Source organism: Salvelinus alpinus, chromosome 23 (genome assembly GCF_045679555.1).
Source record: "Salvelinus alpinus chromosome 23, SLU_Salpinus.1, whole genome shotgun sequence".
Classification (NCBI taxonomy): Eukaryota; Metazoa; Chordata; class Actinopteri; order Salmoniformes; family Salmonidae; genus Salvelinus; species Salvelinus alpinus.
The window spans coordinates 49,900,479-49,924,797 of NC_092108.1; the positions used below are offsets into that span (position 1 = coordinate 49,900,479).

The 24,319-nt window shown below is 41.7% G+C and overlaps 1 protein-coding gene across 2 annotated transcripts; it reads left to right on the plus strand.

Moving 5' to 3' along the window:
• The first annotated feature begins 5,056 nt into the window (after positions 1-5,056).
• On the plus strand, positions 5,057-23,768 carry ccr9a (chemokine (C-C motif) receptor 9a). 2 transcript variants are annotated; one of them, XM_071362689.1, is made up of 3 exons: positions 5,057-5,072; positions 21,400-21,438; positions 21,730-23,768. In XM_071362689.1, the coding sequence occupies exons 2-3, from the start codon at positions 21,400-21,402 to the stop codon at positions 22,789-22,791; spliced, it is 1,101 nt and encodes a 366-aa protein (XP_071218790.1). In that variant the 5' UTR covers positions 5,057-5,072; the 3' UTR covers positions 22,792-23,768. The 2 variants fall into 2 exon arrangements, with proteins under 2 accessions (XP_071218790.1, XP_071218789.1); XM_071362688.1 differs by lacking the exon at positions 5,057-5,072 and adding an exon at positions 20,749-20,866.
• The last annotated feature ends 551 nt before the right edge of the window (positions 23,769-24,319 follow it).

The window sequence follows — 24,319 nt, forward strand, 5'->3', positions numbered from 1 at the left end:
AATTTTTTGGGGTAATATATATATATATATAACACAAAGGGAATTACCCATCTTAGAAACACTTTCTAGTGCTCAAATCATATATCAACCTTTAAAATTGATGTGGACCCACTCGACTGGCTAATTTATTTATCAAGAAATGTTAACTAATCCATTGTGGAGATGGCCCAGTCAGACCAACTGACGGATGATTTATCAGTAGCGCCGGGGGACTTTCCGGACCACATGAGCTGACCTGTTTTCACAAGTTGGCCCGTAGGGGGCAGGAGTCCTGGGAAGTGTAGGGTAGACATAGCCCTCACTCACATTCACATTTCCATCCTGCAGGCTGGGCCTCCCCCTTACCTTCTGCCCAGGCTAGATACAAAAGCACGTTTCCACACGTAGAGGGAGCATCAGGGTAGGAGAATGGTTGCCTTGCTGATTCGGAAAACTGTTTAGCCATACTTTCTCTGAACTATTTAATAGCTATTTTGTCTTTTTTAACAAATATCTCATTGACAAATGTACATTTTGAACTGAAGAAACTGTCTGGCTTATATGATCATGTACTCTTAACTTCAACCTGGTACAGCCAGAGGAGGCTAGGCCTCCCCTTTTGAGTCTGGCTCCTCTCAAGGTTTCTTCCTTTTAAGGATTTTTTCCATTCCACAGTGATTATTCTTGCTCTTTGGGGGTCTAGACAGGGTTACTGTTAAGCATTTTGTGTATTAAGTGCAGAAGCAAAAAGCTTTGTAAAATAACATTAATGAATTTCACGTATTTTATGGGTGAAGAGGTCTGTGTATGCAGAACCGATGACATTGGTTACACATTTATCTTCAGTAAAAAGTTGTGAATATGGCTAAGCAAATTATCTCCCTTGCTATCTCTCCTGTGCTCTTTCTTTATCCCCACACCCCATGTTCCTTTCATATCTCTCTTTCTCTAGTAGGAGGAGGGGGTTTTCAAGTTAAAGATATCAGGTCAGTCAGTCATTTTGATATGGTATCTTGACTTCAATGTGTCATAACATGTTATGCAATGCTGACACCATTAAACATATACATTATACTTCTGCATGTTATCATGTCAGGCTATTAGTCAATATAAAATAAATGCATAGATATGCATGTATATAATGTGAACTGAATACACATGCAGCTCAAAGACCTACCAGCTCTCACAGTCTCGTGTCAGAATTAGCTGTTCATCCATGTTTCTCAAACATCACATTTAGAAGTATTTAAGGTTACGTTTAGGCATTAACTCTTAATCTTTAAGGTTAGGGTTAAGTTCAGGCATTAACTCCAAATTCTTAAGATCAGGCATTAACTCCAAATGGTTAAGGTAAGGCTGAAGGTTTGGGATAGGCTTAAAACAAAAACAACCAATCCAGCGATAGAAAGTTGTTTTTGAACTTGCAACCTTTGGAATCAGAGGCAGTTGCTTACACCCATCCGCCATCCCTGTCCACAACGCCCTAGCAAAACCGAAACCTACTTGAAGGTAACAGCTTTCACAGGTTCCACGTCATCTCCCGAGGTCCTCAGACATGGATGGACATCGCATACTGACTTGTGTCACGGGTGACCTGGCTGTAAAAGACAGCGTTCTAGAGCAGTGCTTCCCCATCATTTTCCATGCAGTCTTGTGCTAAATGTACTTATTAAACCCTACTTATTAACGCACTTCTTCCACCTAGAACACATAGAGCCCTCGCTGATTTCAGAACCCACATCCGCAGATGAATCTGAATCTACCTGATTCCACCAGGGTACCTCTGGACCGGTGGATGTTCAGATACTAAAGTGAGTCTTTTAACCAAACCCTCTAGCTTCTCTGTCAATGTATGCCCAATTTTTAGACTTGCATCTTAGATCTGTCCCTCTGTTCATTTATGTTTGCTTATGTGTTAATGCTGTTACATTATAAGGTTTTGCAGATGTTATTATTATTTTCAATACATTTTTTAAAACTCATCCTTTCATATGTGGATGTGTGAGTGAGTGTCAGTGCACTCCTCAATCTACTGTGTTTCGATTTGAAATTTGAGTTGCGTAATTGTTGTTTGTGAGTAGAAAAGGATAGGGGAGGAGCATGTAAGAATGTTAGTGTGTGCTTCTCTCTGTCACCTCTACCCTGTTCCTCAAATATCGTTGCTTTTGCGGTCTGCTCTTGGCATACAAGGCCCCAGAGAAAGTACACCGCACAATGTTCTAGACAGTACAGCCACTGGTAAACAAGTTGAGAGAGAGAACGTCACAACCAAACCCACCTGCAACTGCTGTGAAACTTTGTCACGCTATGCAGGACTGACTGTTGCCACGACAACCCTGTTGTATGTGGGGTTTCCATTTATATGAGGTTTAGATATTTGTTTGTTGTTGCACTGATTCAAATCATGCATATTTATTTATGAAGTATCAGTTGAGAACCTGTAGCTGTACTGGATGTTTTAGCAAACAATTAGCTAACAATAGTGGTAGCGTATTGTAGGTAAGTATTGGGTTTACAGTACATGATTTTCAGTATATACTTACATTTTTATCATGTCATAGTAATAAGGACACTTAAGTTTTAGTAGTGTTACCAAAATTACAAACTTCAAAATATGTTTGAGTACTGCAAGGAAGCATTAGGAAAGCTAAACTAGCTATTGAAAAAGTGAGGAATTAAACAAATTGGGCTTTGGCTTGTAAAATCTAGGCAGCTACTGTATGTCCTCCGTAGGCTTAGAGCTGCCAATATAATTCTAAAGACACGTGTAGAGCCTGCAAGCACCACATTGCCCTACATGCTGCTAGGTGCTAACCACTTCTTATTTTAGGCTACTAGCTTTGGCCACGGTTTCTCCTCTTGTTCTTCACTTTCTGTGTGCAACTGCGTGGGTACTAGGTCGAAATAGCATTTTGTGACATTGGTTTCTGAGGTGTGCATTGAGTACATTGCATTCCTTTGATATGAAATCCAAATCCAAAATTAGACCTAATTGGTCAGATAAATAACAACTATAGTGCCTTCAGAAAGTCTTCATACCCCTTGACTTATTCCACATTTTGTTGTGTTACTGGATTACATTTTTAAAAATGTCATTCATCTACACTCAATACCACATAATGAAAAAGTGAAAACATGTTTTTCGAAATGTTTGCAAATGTATAGAAAATAAAATACAGAAATATCTAATTTACATAAGTATTCACACCCCTGAGTCAATACAAGTTAGAATCACCTTTGGCAGCGATTACAGCTGTAAGTATTTCTGGGTAAGTCTCAAAGTGCTTTCCACAGCTGGATTGTACAATATTTGCCCATTCTTTTAAAAATTCTTCAAGCTCTGTCAAATTGGTTGTTGATCATTGCGGGACAAACATTTTCAGGTCTTGCCATAGATTTTCAAGCAGATTTAAGTCAATTTTAACTCGGCCACTCAGGAACATTCAATGTCTTCTTGGCAAGTAACTCCAATATATTCAGTATATTCAGCCTTGTGATTTAGGTTATTGTCCTGCTGAAAGGTGAATCAACCTCCCAGTGTCTGGTGGAAAGCAGACTGAACCAGGGTTTTCTCTAGGATTTTACCTACACTTAGCTCTGTTCCATTTATTTTTTATCCTGAAAATCTCCCCAGTCCTTAACAATTACAAACATACCAATAACATGATGCAGCCACCACTATGCTTAAAAATATGGAGAGTGGTGCTCATTACTGTGTTGTATTGGAATTGCCACAAACTTAACACGTAGTATTCAGGACAAAAAGTTAATTGCTTTGCCACATTCTTTGCATTATTACTTTAGTGCCTTGTTGCAAACAGGTTTGATGTTTTGGAATACTTTTTTTCTGTTCAGGTTTCCTTCTTTTCACTCTGTCAATTACATTAGTATTGTGGAGTAACTACAATGTTGTTGATCCATCCTCAGTTTTCTCCTATCACTGCCATTAAACTCTGTAACTGTTCAAAGGCACCATTGGTCTCATGATGAAATCCCTGAGCGGTTTCCTTCATCTCTGGCAACTGAGTTAGGAAGGACGCCTGTATCTTTGTAGTGACCGGGTGTGTAATTAATAACTTCACCATGCTCAAAGGGATATTCAATGTCAGCTTTTTTTTTACCCATCCACCAATAGGTGCCCTTCTTCGCACGGCATTGGAATGCACTGTTCGACTGAGGGAACTTACAATTATCTGTATGTGTGGGGTCATGTTAAACACTATTATTGCACACACAGTTAGTCCATGCAAGTTATTATGTGACTTGTTAAGATAATTTTTACTGCTGAACTTATTTAGGCTTGCCATAACATAGGGGGTTGAATACTTATTGACAAGACATTTCAGCTTTTTCTTTTTTATTAATTTGTAAACATTTCTAAAAGCATAATTCCACTTTTACATTATGGGATATTGTTTGTAGGCCAGTGACAAAAATCTACATTTAATACATTTTAAATTCAGGCTGTAACACAACAAAACGTGAAAAAAGTCAAAGGGTGTGAATACTTTCTGAAGGCACTGTATCAGTTTAAGCTAAATCAACAACATACTGTACGATTGGTACACTCTCCTGCTATCTCTAACCACACCAGATGTGTGCACGTGTGTGCCATGTCCTCTGCGAACGTAAACACTTCCTCTTTTGTGCTCTATTATTCTCTGAATGTAAACAGATGCCTAACTATAGCTATGGTTCACTGTTCTAAATATCCACTGTCCGATGAAGTCCACAAAGCATATTGCATGTAACAAATAGATAATAATAATACTTTTTTTTAACCTTTATTTAACTAGGCAAGTCAGTTAAGAACATATACTTATTTACAAATGACGGCCTACCAAAAGGCAAAAGGCCTCCTGCGGGGACGGGGGCTGGGATTAAAAATATAGGACAAAACACGCAACACCACAACACTACATAAAGAGAGACCTAAGACAACAACATAGCATGACAACAACACAGCATGGTCGCGACACCACGTGACAACAACATGGCAGCAACACAGCACAAACATTATTGGGCACAGACAACGGCACAAAGGCAAGAAGGTTGAGACAACAATACATCATGCGAAGCAGCCACAACTGTCAGTAAGTGTCCATGATTGAGTCTTTGAATGAAGAGATTGAGATAAAACTGTCCAGTTTGAGTGTATTTTTTTGCAGCTTGTTCCAGTCGCTAGCTGCAGCTAACTGAAAAGAGTGACCCAGGGATGTGGGTGCTTTGGGGACCTTTAACAGAATGTGACTGGCAGAATGGGTGTTGTATGTGAAGGATGAGGGCTGCAGTAGGTATCTTCGATAGGGGGGAGTGAGGCCTAAGAGGGTTTTATAAATAAGCATCAACCAATGGGTCTTGCGATGGGTATACAGAGATGACCAGTTTACTGAGGAGTATAGAGTGCAGTGATGGTGTCCTATAAGTAGCATTGTTGGCAAATCTGATGGCCGAATGGTAAAGAACATCTAGTCGCTCGAGAGCACCCTTACCTTCCGAACTATAAATTACGTCTCCATAATCTAGCATGGGTAGGATGGTCATCTGAATCAGGGTTAGTTTGGCAGCTGGGGTGAAAGAGGAGCGATTACGACAGAGGAAACCAAGTCTAGATTTAACCTTAGCCTGCAGCTTTGATATGTGCTGAGAGAAGGACAGTGTACCGTCTAGCCATACTCCCAAGTACTTGTATGAGGTGACTACCTCAAGCTCTAAACCCTCAGAGGTAGTAATCACACCTGTGGGGTGAGGGGTATTCTTCTTACCAAACCACATGACCTTTGTTTTGGAAGTGTTCAGAACAAGGTTAAGGGCAGAGAAAGCTTGTTGGACACAACATCTGGGGAGGGGCCAGCTGAGTATACGTGACCTACGCGTGGTCAAGCAAAATCATGTTTCAGACATTCAGACTACTAAACAACTATTGATTTAGAACAACGGAGAGTTATGACAAGTCGGAAAGAAAACAGGCGCTGCCTCTACTATTCCAGAACCATTTCACCTTCAACATTTCAAGATCATCAAATCACCTACGCTTAGTCTAATGCAGTGACAACTAAATTATCCCCAAAACAATTTAGTCCAACCAACATAAGCGAAATATGATTTGGCTGTCCATGGTTCTGATTGTGTGTGCGCGTGCGTTTTATGCAAGTAGAAAAAACATGTTGACTCACCTTACTTGTAGAGAAACGCCAATGCCATCCTCCTCTCTTTCATGTTGACAAAATGGTCTATGACTCCTTCATACAGTACGCTTTTAGTTTTTGTTGTCCTAGACTACCTGGCTAAAATGCTTACTCGCTAATCTAACTTCCTTTCATGGGCAACGATGCGCCAGGCCAGCTAGTTAAGTTATTCTGAAAATAATAATGGGCAAATATTTCACAATCCAAGTTACAGGCACACAAATACCATACCCCCAAGACATGCTAACCTCTCACCATACAATTAACAGGGGAGGTTATCAAATGTATGCCTCTGTAACTTTCTCATTCGTCATTATTCATGATTAATTCAGGATTATCAGAAGTGTTTAGAAACATATTCTATTCTTATTTGCAACAAAAGTGACTCAATACATTATTTACTATTTTGATTGGGCACAAAATAATCTGAAACACAACCAAAACAAACATTTAAAAAATTCAACAAGTTTGTAGTCACAAGTTTGATGTCAGCATTACATGCTAGGAATATGGGACCAAATACACAACATTTGATTACTTTAATTACACACACGTGAATTTCCTAACTAATATTTTTGGTCACCTGAAATGGGGGGGGACTACTATGTACAAAAAGTGCACTAATTTCTAAACAGTTCACCAGACATGGATGAACATGCTGACAGTCTGCACTTTAACCTCATAGTCTTTGTATACTTCCAAATGCAAAGTTCTGGAGTGCAGATCCAAAACAACAACAAACAAATTCACTGTCCCAATACTTTTTCTGTGAATTCAGGAAGCAAAACATTTTGTTAGGTTACAGCCTTATTCGAAAATGGATTACATAAAAACATTTCCTCGTCAATCTACACACATTGCCGCATAATGGAAAAGTGAAAACAGGTTTTTAGAAATGTTTGCAAATGTATTAAACATAAAAAACTGAAATACCACTTTACCATAAGTATTCAGACCTTTTACTCAGTACTTTGTTGAAGCACCTTTGGCAGCAATTACAGCCTCGAGTCTCCTTGGGTATGATGCTATAAGCTTGGCACATCTGTATTTGGGGAGTTTCTCCCATTCCTCTCTGCAGATCCTCTCAAGCTCTGTCAGGTTGGATGGGGAGCGTTGCTGCACAGCTATTTTCAGGTCTCTCCAGAGATGTTTGATCGGGTTCAGGTCCAGCTCTGGCTGGGCCACTCAAGGACATTCAGAGAGTTGTCCCGAAGCCAATTCTGTGTTGTCTTGGCTGTGTGCTTAGGTTCGTTGTCCTGTTGGAAGGTGAACCTTTGCCCCAGTCTGAGGTCCTGAGCGCTCTGAAGCAGGTTTCAATCAAGGATCTCTCTGTACTTTGCTCCATTCAGCTTTGCCTCGATCCTAACTAATCTCCCAGTCCCTGCCACTGAAAAACATCCCCACAGCATGATGCTGCCACCACCATGCTTCACCGTAGGGATGGTGCCAGGTTTCCACCAGCCGTGAAGCTTGCCATTCTGCTGCAACTGCCTGCTGCTCTTCACAGACCTCATAGTCACCAGACCTGAGCCCTAGGACCATGCCTCAGGACTACCTGGCCTGATGACTCCTTGCTGTCCCCAGTCCACCTTTCCGTGCTGCTGCTCCAGTTTCAACTGTTCTGCCTGCGGCTATGGAACCCTGACCTGTTCACCAGACGTGCTACCTGTCCCAGACCTGCTGTTTTCAACTCTCTAGAGACAGCAGAATGAATGATCGGCTATGAAAAGCCAACTGACATTTACTTGTGAGGTGCTGACCTGTTGCACCCTCGACAACCACTGTGATTATTATTATTTGACCCTGCTGGTCATCCTTGAACATTTGAACATCTTGGCCATGTTCTGTTATAATCTACACTCGGCACAGCCAGAAGAGGACTGGCCACCCCTCATAGCCTGCTTCCTCTCTAGGTTTCGTCCTAGTTTCTGGCCTTTCTAGGGAGTTTTTCCAAGCCACTGTGCTTCTACACCAGCATTGCTTGCTGTTTGGGGTTTTAGGCTGGGTTTCTGTACAGCATTTTGTGCCATCAGCTGATGTAAGAATGGCTTCATAAATACATTTGATTGATTCAAGTCAAATATATACATTTTGGTTTCATCAGACCAGAGAATCTTGTTTCTCATGGTCTGAGAGTCTCTACGTGCTTTTTGGCAAACTCCAAGCGAGCTGTTGTGTCTTTTACTGAAGAGTGGCTTCAGTCTGGCCACTACCATAAAGGCCTGATTTGGTGGAGGGCTGCAGAGATGGTTGTCTTTCTGGAAGGTTCTCCCATCTCCACAGAGGAACTCTAGAGCTCTGTCAGAGTGACCACTGGGTTCTTGGTCACCTCCCTGACCAAGACCCTTCTCCCTCGATTGCTCAGTTTGGCCGGGCGGCCAGCTCTAGGTAGAGTCTTGGTGGTTCCAAACTTTTTCCATTTAAGAATGATGGAGGCCACTGTGTTCTTGGGACCCTCAATGCTGCAGACATTTTTTGGTAACCTTCCCCAGATCTGTGCCTCAACACAATCATGTCTCGGAGCTCTACGGACAATTCCTTCGACCTCATGGCTTGTATAGCCAAGTGTGTACCTTTCCAAATCATGTCTAATCAATTGAATTTACCACAGGTGGACTTCAATCAAGTTGTAGAAACATCTCAAGGATGATCAATGGAAACAGGATGCACCAGAGCTAAATTTCAAGTCTCATAGCAAAGGGTCTGAAGACTTATGTAAATAAGGTATCACTGTTTTCTGTAATGGGTGTGATTTACTGTTTACCCATTTACTGTTCATAGACTACAGCTCAGCATTCAACACCATAGTACCCTCCAAGCTCATCATCAAGCTGGAGGCCCTGGATCTCAACCCCGCCCTGTGCAATTGGGTCCTGGACGGGCCGCTCCCAGGTGGTGAAGGTAGGAAACAACATCTTCGCTGACCCTCAACACTGGGGCCCCACAAGGGTGCGTGATTAGCCTCCTCCTGTACTCCCTGTTCACCCACGACTGCATGGCCATGCACGCCTCCAACTCCATCATTTAGTTTGCAGACGACACAACGGTAGTGGGCTTGATTACCAACGACGAGACGGCCTACAGGGAGGAGGTGAGGGCACTTGGAGTGTGGTGTCAGGAAAACAACCTCTCACTCAACGTCAACAAAACAAAGCAGATGATCGTGGACTTCAGGAAACAGCAGAGGGAGCATCCCCATATCCACATCGACGGGACAGCAGTGGAGAAGGTGGAAAGTTTTAAGTTCCTCGGCATACACATCACAGACAAACTGAAATGGTCCACTCACACAGACAGTGTGGCGAAGAAGGCGCAGCAGCGCCTCCTCAACATCAGGAGGCTGAAGAAATGTGGCTTGTCACACAAAACCCTGACAAACTTTTACAGATGCACAATCGAGAGCATCCTGTCAGGCTGTATCACAGCCTGGTACGGCAACTGCACCGCCCTCAGAGGGCGTCACCGAGTGCAAACTACTTGCCCTCCATGACACCTACACCACCCGATGTCACAGGAAGGCCAAAAAGATCATCAAGGACATCAACCACCCGAGCCACTGCCTGTTCACACCGCTACCATCCAGAAGGCGAGGTCAGTACAGTTGGGACCGGGAGACTGAAAAACAGCTTCTATCTCAAGGCCGTCAGACTGCTAAACAGCGATCACTAACTCAGAGAGGCTGCTGCATACATTGAGACCCAATCCCTGGCCACTTTAATAAATGGATCACTAGTCACTTTATACAATGCACTCTAAATAATGCACACTTTAATAATGTTTACATATCCTACATTACTCATATCACATGTATATACTGTATTTTATACCATCTATTGCACCTTGCCTATGCCGCTCGGCCATCGCTCATTCATATACTTACATGTACATATTCTCATTCACCCATTTAGATTTGTATGTATTACATACAAATGTTGCGGAATTGTTCGATTACTTGTTAGATATTACTGCACTGTCGGAACTAGAAGCACAAGCATTTTTCTACACTCACATTAACATCTGCAAACCATGTGTATTTGACAAATAAAATGTTATTTTATTTGGTTAGGAGATCTTATACATTTTGATCTATGAAATATCTTCATCAGCTAACGTCACTATTTTGTGAATTTTGAAGCATTTATGTAATCAAAACAAGCACATAAAAGCTTCATTATTCAAAAGGTCATGTTAACTGACTGATATTATCGCATACAATATCATTTTTTAAATAATATCTCCCAAGCCTGTGTTAACCTCTGACCTTATTTTTGGCGTTTATCCTAAAACCCCATTCTTTCCCCACTCATTTCACCCATAGTAATGGCTGAACGAACTAGAGGTGACTCATTTCTGGTGAGCTCTATGGAGATCTGAGAGAAACTGAGAGAAACCCATTGCATGTGTAATAAAAAATTTGTGTTAACAAATTCTGTAAACAAATTAAAACTAATCCACAGACATCATTTGACTTGCAAATGCAGATTTGACTGGTTCTAATGCGAAAGTGTTGTGTTGAAATGATTGGATACCTACACTTCGCAATGCTTTTATTTATAACTTTGGAAAGATGCTTTTGTTTTTATCTACACATCGTGAAGTTTGTTTGAAAATGAGAGATCATTTACTCAGAGATCTTTATCCATATTTACACATTTTGGATTTATCAAAATGTTTTACAAATACAAGTCAAGAGGTGTTTGTGTGTGGATAGTCAATTAAATTTGTTCTTTGTGTTTTTTGTTTACGGATCATGGTACAAGCTATACTCTATCTATTTACATGCAGTCAGGCCTTAGACACAAAAATAGGGAAGTAGTAACCCACAATACTATCGTGCTTGACACAATCTGCAATTCTCATACCACACAGACGTCTGTCTCTCTATTTATGTTCCAAAATGTTGTTTATGATTGAGGTTGCTCTAAAGTTCAATAAGGTGAAGCCCTTGTAACGGAATAACCTGATTTTAACGCAATGGCGCGTAAGAGTGGTGGGTTTAAGAAAAACTAATACAAAAAAAAAAAACTAAATGGGAGCAGCAATGGTAGCACCAGCAGATTTATTACAAATTAAACAGATTGAATTAACATAAACAAACATATACATTTTCAAACTTTATGAATTACAATCTGTGTGGGGTTTACAATCTTAGTAGTTGCCAGAAATAAATGTCTGTTTTGCTGCATGTGTAGCAGTGTGGAAAAAGCTGCTGTGGAGTTTGTGTAAGAATTAGAATGGGTTCCATGTTTGAAAGGGAATTGGTCCTAATTGAGTTGATTGCTAACTGCTGTGTCTAATTAACAGTTGTGCCGCACCCTTTAAAAAGGGGTGTTCCCTCAGCACCACAGGGCCCGGTTTCCCAAAAGCATCTCAAGGCTAAGGTCCTCATTAGAACCATAGTAGGAACATCAGTAGATCTCTGAGCTGTTACCCAAAACCATTGTTAATAAAGTTGTAGTTGAAAATCAGAAAAGCTAAGTGCATTGTTAGCTGCTTTTTTTGCCCTTCCATGTCCCTTAATACACAGATATATGCTGAGCATAACATCCTGATTCTATCTGTCTCTCTGTGACCACCATTTAACTTCAGGACAAAGTTGACAAGAAACACAAAGTTGACTATCTTTGCAATTGCTAAAAACAAGCAAATGATGAAAAAGATGCTTTAAATGAAAACCGAGAACTGCGTTAAAAGATACAGTATATATCATATTGATATTAAATATTAAATAAATGACTTATTTTTCTAATTGTAGGCTACTGTCTAATTTTTGCCTCTAACACATCATGAAATGTACTACAACGTGCCAAATCTGTGATTTTAGTGCGTTATTATAGGGCAAGCATTCAAATATGCCACCTCAATATTTGCAGTCATATACAGTGGGGAGAACAAGTATTTGATACACTGACAATTTTGCAGGTTTTCCTACTTACAAAGCATGTAGAGGTCTGTAATTTTTATCATAGGTACACTTCAACTGTGAGAGACGGAATCTAAAACAAAAATCCAGAAAATCACATTGTATGATTTTTAAGTAATTAATTTGCATTTTATTGCATGACATAAGTATTTGATACATCAGAAAAGCAGAAGTTAATATTTGGTACAGAAACCTTTGTTTGCAATTACAGAGATCATACGTTTCCTGTAGTTCTTGACCAGGTTTGCACACACTGCTGCAGCGATTTTAGCCCACTCCTCCATACAGACCTTCTCCAGATCCTTCAGGTTTCGGGGCTGTCGCTGGGCAATACGGACTTTCAGCTCCCTCCAAAGATTATCTATTGGGTTCAGGTCTGGAGACTGGCTATGCCACTCCAGGACCTTGAGATGCTTCTTACGGAGCCACTCCTTAGTTGCCCTGGCTGTGTGTTTCGGGTCGTTGTCATGCTGGAAGACCCAGCCACGACCCATCTTCAATGCTCTTACTGAGGGAAGGAGGTTGTTGGTCAAGATCTCGCGATACATGGCCCCATCCATCCTCCCCTCAATACGGTGCAGTCGTCCTGTCCCCTTTGCAGAAAAGCATCCCCAAAGAATGATGTTTCCACCTCCATGCTTCACGGTTGGGATGGTGTTCTTGGGGTTGTACTCATCCTTCTATTCCTCCAAACACGGCGAGTGGAGTTTAGAGCAAAAAGCTCTATTTTTGTCTCATCAGACCACATGACCTTCTCCCATTCCTCCTCTGGATCATCCAGATGGTCATTGGCAAACTTCAGACGGGCCTGGACATGCGCTGGCTTGAGCAGGGGGACCTTGCGTGCGCTGCAGGATTTTAATCCATGACGGCGTAGTGTGTTACTAATGGTTTTCTTTGAGACTGTGGTCCCAGCTCTCTTCAGGTCATTGACCAGGTCCTTCCGTGTAGTTCTGGGCTGATCCCTCACATTCCTCATGATCATTGATGCCCCACGAGGTGAGATCTTGCATGGAGCCCCAGACCGAGGGTGATTGACCGTCATCTTGAACTTCTTCCATTTTCTAATAATTGTGCCAACAGTTGTTGCCTTCTCACCAAGCTGCTTGGCTATTTGTCCTGTAGCCCATCCCAGCCTTGTACAGGTCTACAATTTATCCCTGATGTCCTTACACAGCTCTCTGGTCTTGGCCATTGTGGAGAGGTTGGAGTCTGTTTGATTGAGTGTGTGGACAGGTGTCTTTTATACAGGTAACGAGTTCAAACAGGTGCAGTTAATACAGGTAATGAGTGGAGAACAGGAGGGCTTCTTAAAGAAAAACTAACAGGTCTGTGAGAGCCGGAATTCTTACTGGTTGGTAGGTGATCAAATACTTATGTCATGCAATAAAATGCAAATTAATTACTTAAAAATCATACAATGTGTTTTTCTGGATTTTTGTTTTAGATTCCGTCTCTCACAGTTGAAGTGTACCTATGATAAAAATTACAGACCTCTACATGCTTTGTAAGTAGGAAAACCTGCAAAATCGGCAGTGTATCAAATACTTGTTCTCCCCACTGTAGTTGATAATCTCTCTAGGAGCTATCTCTCCGTCATCAGTATTGTACAATAATTATAGTGTTAAGGTAAGATTTGAATGGAGAAAGCTGATCTGAGAGCAGCGCTTCCTTCCTTACGATCGACACGTGCGCCAACGACACACATGGTGAACATTCTGTCTACGTGTTGTTTTGGGAAACGCATGTGGCGTCTTCGGACGTTATAGGAACAATGCATTGTTAAAACACTTGCTGACGTTTAAGATGTTGAAGTTATCTCAAAGTTCTCTTTAATCTGCAGTTTAATCTGCAGTTTCTGTGCTTTGCTAGTTATTGTCTGTTTGGATGGTGTGTGTGGTTGGAGTCCAGGTAACATTTGGATTGGCTTATTGTACTTTTAAACTGTATTGTTCCTGTGTATTTCCCAAAGGGGTTAGCTACTGCGGTCTCTACTTTGTTGTGTGTTCCTTGGTACCAGGCTTATTGGTTTGCTGTGATCACAGAGCTACTAATTATGATTTGTTTATTATAGTTTGGAGTGTGATGATTACGTCTAACTATATTAGTGTCACGTCCTGACCTTAGAGATCCTTTTTATGTCTCTGTCTTTGTTGGTCAGGGCGTGAGTTTGGGTGGGCATTCTATGTCTGGTGTTCTATGTTGTCCTTGTGTTGTATTTCTGTGTGTTTGGCCTGGTATGGTTCTCAATCAGAGGCAGCTGTCATTCATTGTCTCTGATTGAGAATCATATTTAGGTAGTCTGTTCCCACCTGTGTTTGTGGGTGGTTGTTTCCTGTTTAGTGTTTGTGGCACCTTTCAGGACTGTTTGTTTGTCGTGTTTGTTGTTTTGTTTAGTGTTGCATATGTTATTAAATGATATGAACACTTACCACGCTGCACCTTGGTCCTCCTCTCCTTCCACCAACGAGAATCGCTACAATGAGAAGTGAAACTACATTTGTGTGTGAGAATTACGACTCATATTATTGAGTGTATCTGCATGTAACCTGCACTTGTTTACTACCGGGGATATGTGCAATAGAACTGTTGAGAACATTCTACTCCTGACTGTAATATCCATTACATGGGTTGGTCCCATCCCCTTGCCTTAAACTGTATTTTAATTGAGTCAAATAAAGATTACTCTATTTTTTTATAATCCTGTGTCGTGGACTTCCATAACAGTACTCAGTTCAGGTCTCTATTTACCCTGCCCTATACCAGATCCTGTGGGTGATCCACATGCTCCTCTGCCACATGTGTATCTGACTCTAAGCTTACATCATCCTGTGGTCAACTCGAAACAGCTTCCTGTAAAGAAATGTCACGTTTTCCCTCCACATCGTCTTTGAACACGATCAAGACTCAAAATATCTGCGACTGTATTGGGAGCTAATGGTTTATCAGTGGTGTGTATTCATGGAGGGCAAGGAAAGCCAGGCTTCCTCAAAACCTTAAAAAAAAAAAAATATTTCGTCTCTGTGTTTCATAATTTTCCTTCAATTCTCAAGAGGCTGAATGTATCTCACTGGAGAAAGCATATGAGCAAGCGAAACACCGACCCTCTGTCTCTATATGGGTAGCCAACGTAGGCCTCTCTGATGCTGTCTGGTCAAAAAGAGTATGACATTGTTGCTACCCGAAGCATTGAATGCAAGGGAAGCCAGCGAGCATTTGGACTCCCTTGATTAAAAATAAATAAATAAAATGAATAGCCAATCAGCGTTGAGCTAAACTGAGTTAGCTCAACCGTGAATGGTTCTTGCACCAAAAATAAAATAAAAAACTGTCAAGGGAAGCAAGTTTGGATTTAGCTTCAAACCAATCACATCGAGAGCACAACATCAAATGACAGAAAATACTTGAATTGTTGCATCTCGTAGTATTGTTGTCCTCTGGTGACTAGCTAGCTAGCTAAATTTGTAAGATTCCTAAATTAGTCATGGATGGAGATAGGGATTTGGACTTGTGGGTTTTACTTAATTCTCAGTATTGGCCAATGATAATAACGGCGATTCTGATCCAACCATAAATTCATACTTTGTGCCCCTGGCCTGAGAGGATGGAAGTTCAGTACATAGCTAGATGTAGTCGACTAAAGTTAAGCTATGTTAAGATGTTGGGGATCATGGCTAGAAAGCAATTTTCAAGTCTTGCCATAGATTTTCAAACAGATTTAAGTCAAAACTGTAACTTGGTCACTCAGGAACAACTCCAGTGTAGATTTGGCCTCGTGTTCAATTTGTAAGTCGCTCTGGATAAGAGCGTCTGCTAAATGACTTAAATGTAAATGTAAATGTGTTGTAGGTTATTGTCCTGCTAAAAGGTGAATTCCTCTCTCAGCATCTGGTGTAAAGCAGACTGAAGCAGGTTTTTCTCTAGGATTTTGCCTGCACTTAGCTCCATCCTGTTTCTTTTTACCCTGAATAATTCCCCAGTATTTGTCGATGCCAAGCATACCCATACCATGATGCAGCCTCCACCATGCTTGAAAATAAGGAGGCAGTTAATCAGTGATGTGTTGGAGTTTCCCCAAACATAAGGCTTTGCATTTAGGCCAAAAAGTGTATTCCTTTGCTGTGTTCTTTTTTCAGTATCACTTTAGTGCATTGTTGCATTCAATATATGGATATGTGTATTCTTTTCACTCTGTCATTTAGGTCAGTATTATGTAGTCATTACAATGGTCCCTCCCCAGTTTTCTACCATCGCAGACATTGACCTGTATATATATATATATATATTGTATGTATGTATATTGTATTGTATTGATCTGTAGCTGTTTTAAAATCACCAATGGCCTCATGGTAACGTCCCTGAGCAATTGCATTCATGTCCTGCAGCTCAGTTCAGAAGGACGACTGTATCTTTAATGTGTCTGAGTGGTGTAATGTATAATCCACAGCATAATTATTAACTTCATCATGCTTAAAGAGATATTCACTGTCTGATTTGTTATTGTTACCCATCTACCAATCACTGCCCTTCTTCATGAGGTTTTCGAAAAGCACCCTGGTCTTTGTAGTTTAGTGTGTGCTTGAAATTCAATACTTGACTGAGGGACCCTACAGATGTTGTATGTATGAGTCCATGTAACATATTATGTAATTTGTTAAGCCACATTTTACTCCTGAACTAATTTAGGCTTGCCTGAACAAACTGGCTGAGTACTTATGCAACCACTATATTATAGTTCTGAATTTTTTATTAATCAAAACATCTAAAAATTAAATGAATTCCACTGACATTACCGAGTATTTATTTTCCTCTCTAGGTTTCTTCCTAGGTTTTGGCCTTTCTAGGGAGTTTTTCCTAGCCACCGTGCTTCTACACCTGCATTGCTTGCTGTTTGGGGTTTTAGGCTGGGTTTCTGTACAGCACTTCGAGATATTAGCTGATGTACGAAGGACTATATAAATAAATTTGATTTGATTTGATGATTCTCAAACACTTACATATCATCCCACACAAACATGTACATAGGGGAACAATCCTAATAGTGTGTGTGTGTATCTGTGTTTGTTTGGGGCGTGAGCAGCAAGAGCCTCATGTCGATGGGAGAGCCCACCTGCACTCGGCTGGCAAGGTGCCTAAACAGGAACAGGATATGACATCACACAGGGAGAAAGAGATGGCAGGAGTAGTGGTGCCCTGTATGTCCCTGGTTTCTCTGGTTACTGTAAAAGCACGTTGTGATAACTGCTGGTGTTAAAAAAGGGCTTAGTAATTTGATTGTATAAGTGATGACCTCTTAACCATCAGGTAGGAAGTAGCAGTGGCTGGGATGTCCTCCGTCCTCTTCACCCTAAAAACCTCCACTCCCACCGTCTGCTGTCTGCACCCCAGCTCCTTTCTGACTACAGATAGACCGCACGTAAACCACACAGCACAGACTTAAACAACTGACATACACATGCAGCCACACACAGACACACTCACATTTGTGGAGGTTGAGATGTGTGTGTCCTGGTCAAAGGATCATGAAGGTTGTTTCCAGGACGTTCTTCCTAAAAGGGAGCAGGTTAGAACCCTCACACACTAACCCCTTCAGAGAGGACAGAGGGTAAGACACAGTCTGCCTCAGTCTGGCTTCTCACCCCCCACACACACACAGTCCTATTCACTTTATCTTCAGCCTTCGCCATAAGTTCTACATAACACTAAAGAAATAGCATGCTAGATGTTTTAAACAGTCATGTTTGTGTCAGCTTATGGCATCTGGCTTTACAGTGTCGGTGCAAAAGATGTTGCCTAGCTAAGCTATTGGTTAGCAATATGCCTCGTCAGTTTGCTGGTGTAAACACTGATTTGTGTCACTACAGTGGTTATAGGCTCTATTATCATTATAAGCAGTCCCTTATGATGAAGAGTTCAAGCAAAGTTTTAAAATATATCTTATTACAGTGTAGGGCACACACACACACTTCTGTCTAATTTCCATGAAGTTATACTGCTTATCCCGCCCACGTCTGTGTTTCTCAATATGTCTTCTCTCAAATGATGTGCAGATGCACTTGATATGACAGCTGAAATATCACTAGTTGTTAATTAACACAGTACAGCGGCCTAAAAGGCGAGTCAAGGCAAGCATGAAAGTGTCGACTCTCCATATTCTGGCGGGGGCATCCAGGGATGGGATGTTATTACTATACTAGACATTTTGAAATTACTGTTCATACACTTTTAGAACCTAAAATAACCCGAACTCTTAGAACCTCCTCTATCTACAACCTAAATGGGTTATTCGGCTGTCCCCATAGGAGAATCCTTTGAAGAACCATTTTGGGTTCCATGTAGAATGGCACTGGAGGGGATGGCTGCTGTTTTACTGGCTCCTAACCAATTGTGCTATTTTGTGTGTTTTTTCACATTGTTTGTAACTTATTTTGTACATAATGTTGATGCTAATGTCTCTTATGACCAAAAATAACTTCTGGATATCAGAACAGCGATTAATCACCTCAAACTGGATGAAGACAAGGCCCAAATCCCCATCATTCGCTTGAAGAAAAGAAGGAGATACAGAGGGCGCAGATCAGGTTGCCTTGTGAGAATTAGTCGGCGAGTGGGTAACCCGCCTCTACCATCCGTTCTACTGGCCAACGCGCAATCGCTGGAGAATAAACTGGATGAGCTCCGTTCGAGACTATCCTACCAACGGGACATTAAAAACTGTAATATCTTATGCTTCACCGAGTCGTGGCTGAACGACAACACGGATAATATACAGTTGGCTGGGTTTTCCGTGCATCGCAGGACAGAACAGCTATGTCTGGTAAGACGAGGGGTGGGAGTGTGTGTCTATTTGTCAATAACAGCTGGTGCTCAATGTCTAATATTAAGGTAGTCTTGAGGTATTTCTTGCCTGAGTAACTCATGATAAGCTGTAGACCAGACTATCTAACAAGAGAGTTCCAACTATATTTTTCGTAGCCGTCTATTTACCACCACAAACTGACGCTGACACTAAGACCGCACTCAACAAGCTGTATAAGGTCATAAGCAAACAAGAAAATGCTCATCCAGGAGCAGCGCTCCTAGTGGCCTGGGACTTTAATGCAGGCAAACTAAAATCCGTTTTACCTCATTTCTACCATCATGTCATAGGCTTTATGTCACATGTGCAACCAGAGGGGAAAAAAACTCTAGACCAAACTCTACTCCACACAGAGATGCGTATCACCAAGCTCTTCCTCGCCCCCCATTTGGCAAATCTGACCATAAGGTCTACCTGGTCTACCTGTTGTATTCGGCGCATGTGACAAATACATTTGATGTAGAACCCGTTCCACAGAGGGTTCATACCAAAAATAGTTCTGTGTGTACAGCTGAATAACCCTTTTGGAACCCTTTTTTCTAAACGTTTTCAAAACGTAACACATGTCATAACGGTTTTGGACCACGCATACAACGCAAATGTTGCTAGGTTTTGGCCTTTCTAGGGAGTTTTTCCTAGCCACCGTGCTTCTACACCTGCATTGCTTGCTGTTTTAGGCTGGGTTTCTGTACAGCACTTTGAGATATCAGCTGATGTAAGAAGGGCTACATAAATACATTTGATTTGATCTTATCTTGTCTTCAATTCATCTGATTGCTTACGACTCAATCTTCATATGATAGCATGCCTGACACTGTGTCACTCTTGAACTGAGGGTGTTATGCAGAGTAAAAAAACAAAGGTACAGTAACACTTTGAGCTGTTTTTAACTTGGCGGCATTTGTTTTGAGTGTATCACCTTACCTTATCTGCTCCAGTGTCAACCCGGCGCCTCTACTTACCAAGCCAACGTTTGACAAGCAGAGACAGACTAAAATCTACATGAATATAATACACAATAACATACCGTATATAATTAGGATTTAAGCGATAGAACAATAGGTTTCTACCCCCACCCATGTTGCAGCCTTATGTTACAGTGTTGGTTTTCATCCTTCCCTCTAATCAGGGACTTGATTCAGCCCGCGACACCAGGGTAGTGGACTCGCTAGCCAAGGCGAGTGGACCATCATCTCAATCAATTACAGTAATATTAGGAAATGGTAACCACAACATTATGCCATGGTGCCTGAAGTAACAAACCTAAGTAAATGTGTGCAGTATAGGCCTTCACTCCTCAGAGGAGGGAAGAGGATAATTATGTGTGTGGTGAGTGTGCGTATATGCGTGTGTGCCCTCAGCAAAAATCATAATGCATAATGCATATGCTTAATCTACAGTCAAGAAGTCTAAAACACATTGCAATAGCATTTTTGATTGTCACATGGGAGATTTCAAAGCGAAATCTCTGAACCAAAATCGAAATATAAGTACACCACTGAGCAATTTACTGTAAATCAGTATGTGAACAAAGGTGTCTTGATAGCTTTCAGAGGGCAGAAGAGAATTCTGCTGAGAATAGAAAAAGTCATTTCCTATGACTCATCCATTGTATACAGGAGGGGTACATTCACAATTTCATAAATGACTAATATCCCTGAGAAGTTTAAATCAGTCTTTATGCATGCTGCAAGTTTGCACTTGCAAGAGGGGCAAAACACCCACATTAATACTATAGAATATCACTCTGCTTTGCATACTGATTTCACGCACGTCACTTGTGGTTCAACTGAATTCTTCAAAAGCCTCTGCAGAACAGACTGTTGCCAGACAGTTCCCTAAAGCAATTAGCGACCAACAAGCATTTTAAATTCAAGCGCCTGAATGACATCTCACTCGCAATAGCAGAGAACGACAGTAAGTCAAATTGTCTGAAAAGCTGGTCTCATGCAGTGTTCTAAAATGTATCAATAACACCATGTATTACTATAAAGTAAGCGCTTTATGGTGTTGTAATATTTCTGTCTCACTTTGTTTCTTTACATCATGCTCAGAAATAGATTAGCCACAGACAGGAGTGTGTTTGATATTTAGATACTTCACTGTCCTTCGCTTATTTCTGAATGATGTGCAATCAAAATGATCAAAATGCTAAGCGAGGACAGTTCTAAATGTCATGACACGTTGTTTTGTGTTATTTCCGTCAGATTGACTGCAAGTGATAAGAAATGATAAAACAAGGAGGATGTGTTCTTGCCTAACAATGTGCAATGATATGCAAGTCTCGAGAAAATATAGAATTTGTGAAGCATTGACTATCTACAAGCAGGGGACTGTGAGAAACGGAGCATACATTTCTATATAGGCCTGCCAATATTACACAATGACATATGTTGAATAGCTGTGTATTATTTCCCTGACTGTTATTTTCCTCTTCCTTCTCTTTTCAGATGCCAATTATAGGTGACTTGGTGACTTCATCAATGGAGGTAAACAACTTATATATTTTTTACTACAATTTTTTAAACAATTTGTGTAAAAGTGTGTGTGTTATATTTGTATGAAATAGCAATTTTTCACATCAAATTTGTATTATTTTAATTCTTAACTGTTTCAAGTGATAAATTACATACATATATATAAAAAATTTGGTCGCTCTTATGAAATATAATATTGGAGACCCCTGGTCTATATACTGTGTTTCCAGCTCGTATCATTTACTCGCACAATTGGTCCACATGTCCAACAAGCTACAGTATGCTGTCCTGTCTCATTCACAGGTGTATGACTATGACTCCAGCTTCACCCCAACGGCTGGTGAGGACAATCTGGAAGACTTTATGTGTGACAAATCTCCCATCAGGGCATTCCGAGGCCAGTACGAACCTCCTCTCTACTGGACCATCATCATCCTGGGCGGCCTGGGCAACCTGACCGTGGTTTGGATCTACCTGCACTTCCGCCAGCGTCTCAAGACCATGACCGATGTCTACCTGTTGAACCTAGCTGTGGCCGACCTCTTCTTCCTGGGCACTCTGCCCCTCTGGGCCGTGGAGGCCACCCAGGGATGGAGCTTCGGCTCGGGCATCTGCAAGGTCACCTTGGCCCTCTACAAGATCAACTTCTTCAGCAGCATGCTGCTGCTCACCTGCATCAGCGTTGATCGCTACGTGGTCATCGTCCAGACCACCATGGCCCAGAACTCCAAGAGACAGCGCCTGAGCTGCAGCAAGTTGGTGTGCGCCTGCGTCTGGCTACTGGCCATGGCGTTGGCCCTGCCTGAGTTCATGTTCGCCAACGTCAAGGAGCTGGAGGGCCGGGGCTACTGCACCATGGTCTACTGGAGCAACCAGGACAACTGCACCAAGATCCTGGTCCTGGCGCTTCAGATCTGCATGGGCTTCTGCCTGCCCCTGCTGGTCATGGTGTTCTGCTATGCCGGCATCATCCGCACCCTTCTCAAAACCCGCAGCTTCCAGAAACACAAGGCGTTGCGCGTGATCCTGGTGGTGGTGGCTGTGTTTGTCCTCTCCCAGTTGCCGTACAACAGCGTGCTGGTGATGGAGGCCACCCAGGCGGCCAACAGCACTGAAACAGACTGCAGTGCGGCAAAGCGGTTCGACGTGGTCGGCCAGGTGCTGAAGAGCCTGTCTTACACGCACGCCTGCCTCAATCCCTTCCTGTATGTGTTTGTGGGGGTACGTTTCCGCAGAGATATCCTCAAGCTTCTCCGCATCTACCACTGCTGGCCGGCCAAGGGGAAACTGAGCAAGATCCAGGGAGGCCCCGGGCGCTCCTCAGTCATGTCCGACACGGACACCACACAAGCACTCTCGCTTTGAACGCACGGTCATAGTACAACCTTTCACTTGCGACCAGAAGTCCCTCATAATAATTGAGGTCTGTACAAACGTGTTTGCGTACATGCGCTCTATTCCATGATGCAGAGGTTGTAGTGTTTTTTTGCCCCGGTTGCCCACTCTTGCATTAGACTTTGACTTCTTTGGTTATCGGACCATTGCTGAGGCTGTGACATGGGGAAGGAAGAGGTCCCTTTCTGAGAGCTGGGGGAATGTCGACAAAGACCTCTTGGCTCTTGGGTACATTGCTAGAAGCGTTGGTTATGATGAGACTTTTCTTTGGCTGGTCCAAAGACCTTCTCATTTTTCCTAGTGACTTCTCAATTTTGCTGGATGGACATTCACAGTCTGGTTGGGGGTTTATGTTTGACGATGCCAGGGATTGGAAAAGAGCTATCCATGACAACATTGGTCCGGTACTGGTCTATTGTATTTGCAGTGGTCTATAATGTTCTGCCAATTCAGCCATGTTGTTTTCCTGTCTTGTTTTGCATTTGTTTAGAAAGCAGAGAGATGGGAAAGAGAAGACACCTCTTTTCTTTGCAATTTCTGACAGCATGGGCAGCGCCATTGTGGACTATCTCCATTTTAAAGTTTATTAGCAGTTTGTAAACATACGTAAAAGGTGCATACCATCACCTACTGTGCTGGATTGTGTAGTCTGAAAACGTGCAAAGCGCTGCCACTTTTTGGCAAGTGTACCCTCTACCAGTCTCTATGTTATGGATATTATTTGTATCAATTTCTTTGTCAGGAGCATATCAATGAACTGATCAATTCTTTGAAATACTTTCTAAGTAGGAAAGACCATATTTGTGATGAGTATGTTTAGCATTCACAGTGAGAGTGAAATTGTCATAAACAAAAAGTTGTATAAAATGCCTAGGATTGAGACTGCCCTGTTCACAATGACAATTCTCAACATAATCATTGTAAATAAACCCATGTCTTTAAAAAAATGTTGGTCACTGTTATTGTGTCTCATAAATGTGAATTAAGAAATAAACATCTATAGTCACTCACAAATGCACAAATACATGGACTCGTGCACAGACACACTTCCCACCAACAGATTGTTTTGTTGCTGTCATTGACTCCATCTAGTGGCCAAATAGGGAAGCAGCAAGCTGGTTTTCCAACAGACTTGTCTAATCCATGTATGCGCAATCTTTTCCCTCCCCACGATTTATTTCCTATGAGATGAAGAAAAACACATGTTGCTCAAAATGAGTCATAGCTTGATTGAGCCAAATGTGTTTTGGCTAATTGATCAAATTATCAAAATGATTTCATACCCAAAACTGTGCTTGGTTTTCCAGCTGAAGGAGTGACCTATCAACAATCAATCCCATTCTCTCAGCCTGCTGTACTTTTGTACACAAGGGGGCACTCCAAAGCTTCCAAGTACTAAGACGGACAAAGATTAGAAAGGTCAAGATTTCCATAGATACAGTATCTCCAAATATGTCACCGCTTGAATTAGGTCATAAAGGAGGAGGATTCGGAGACA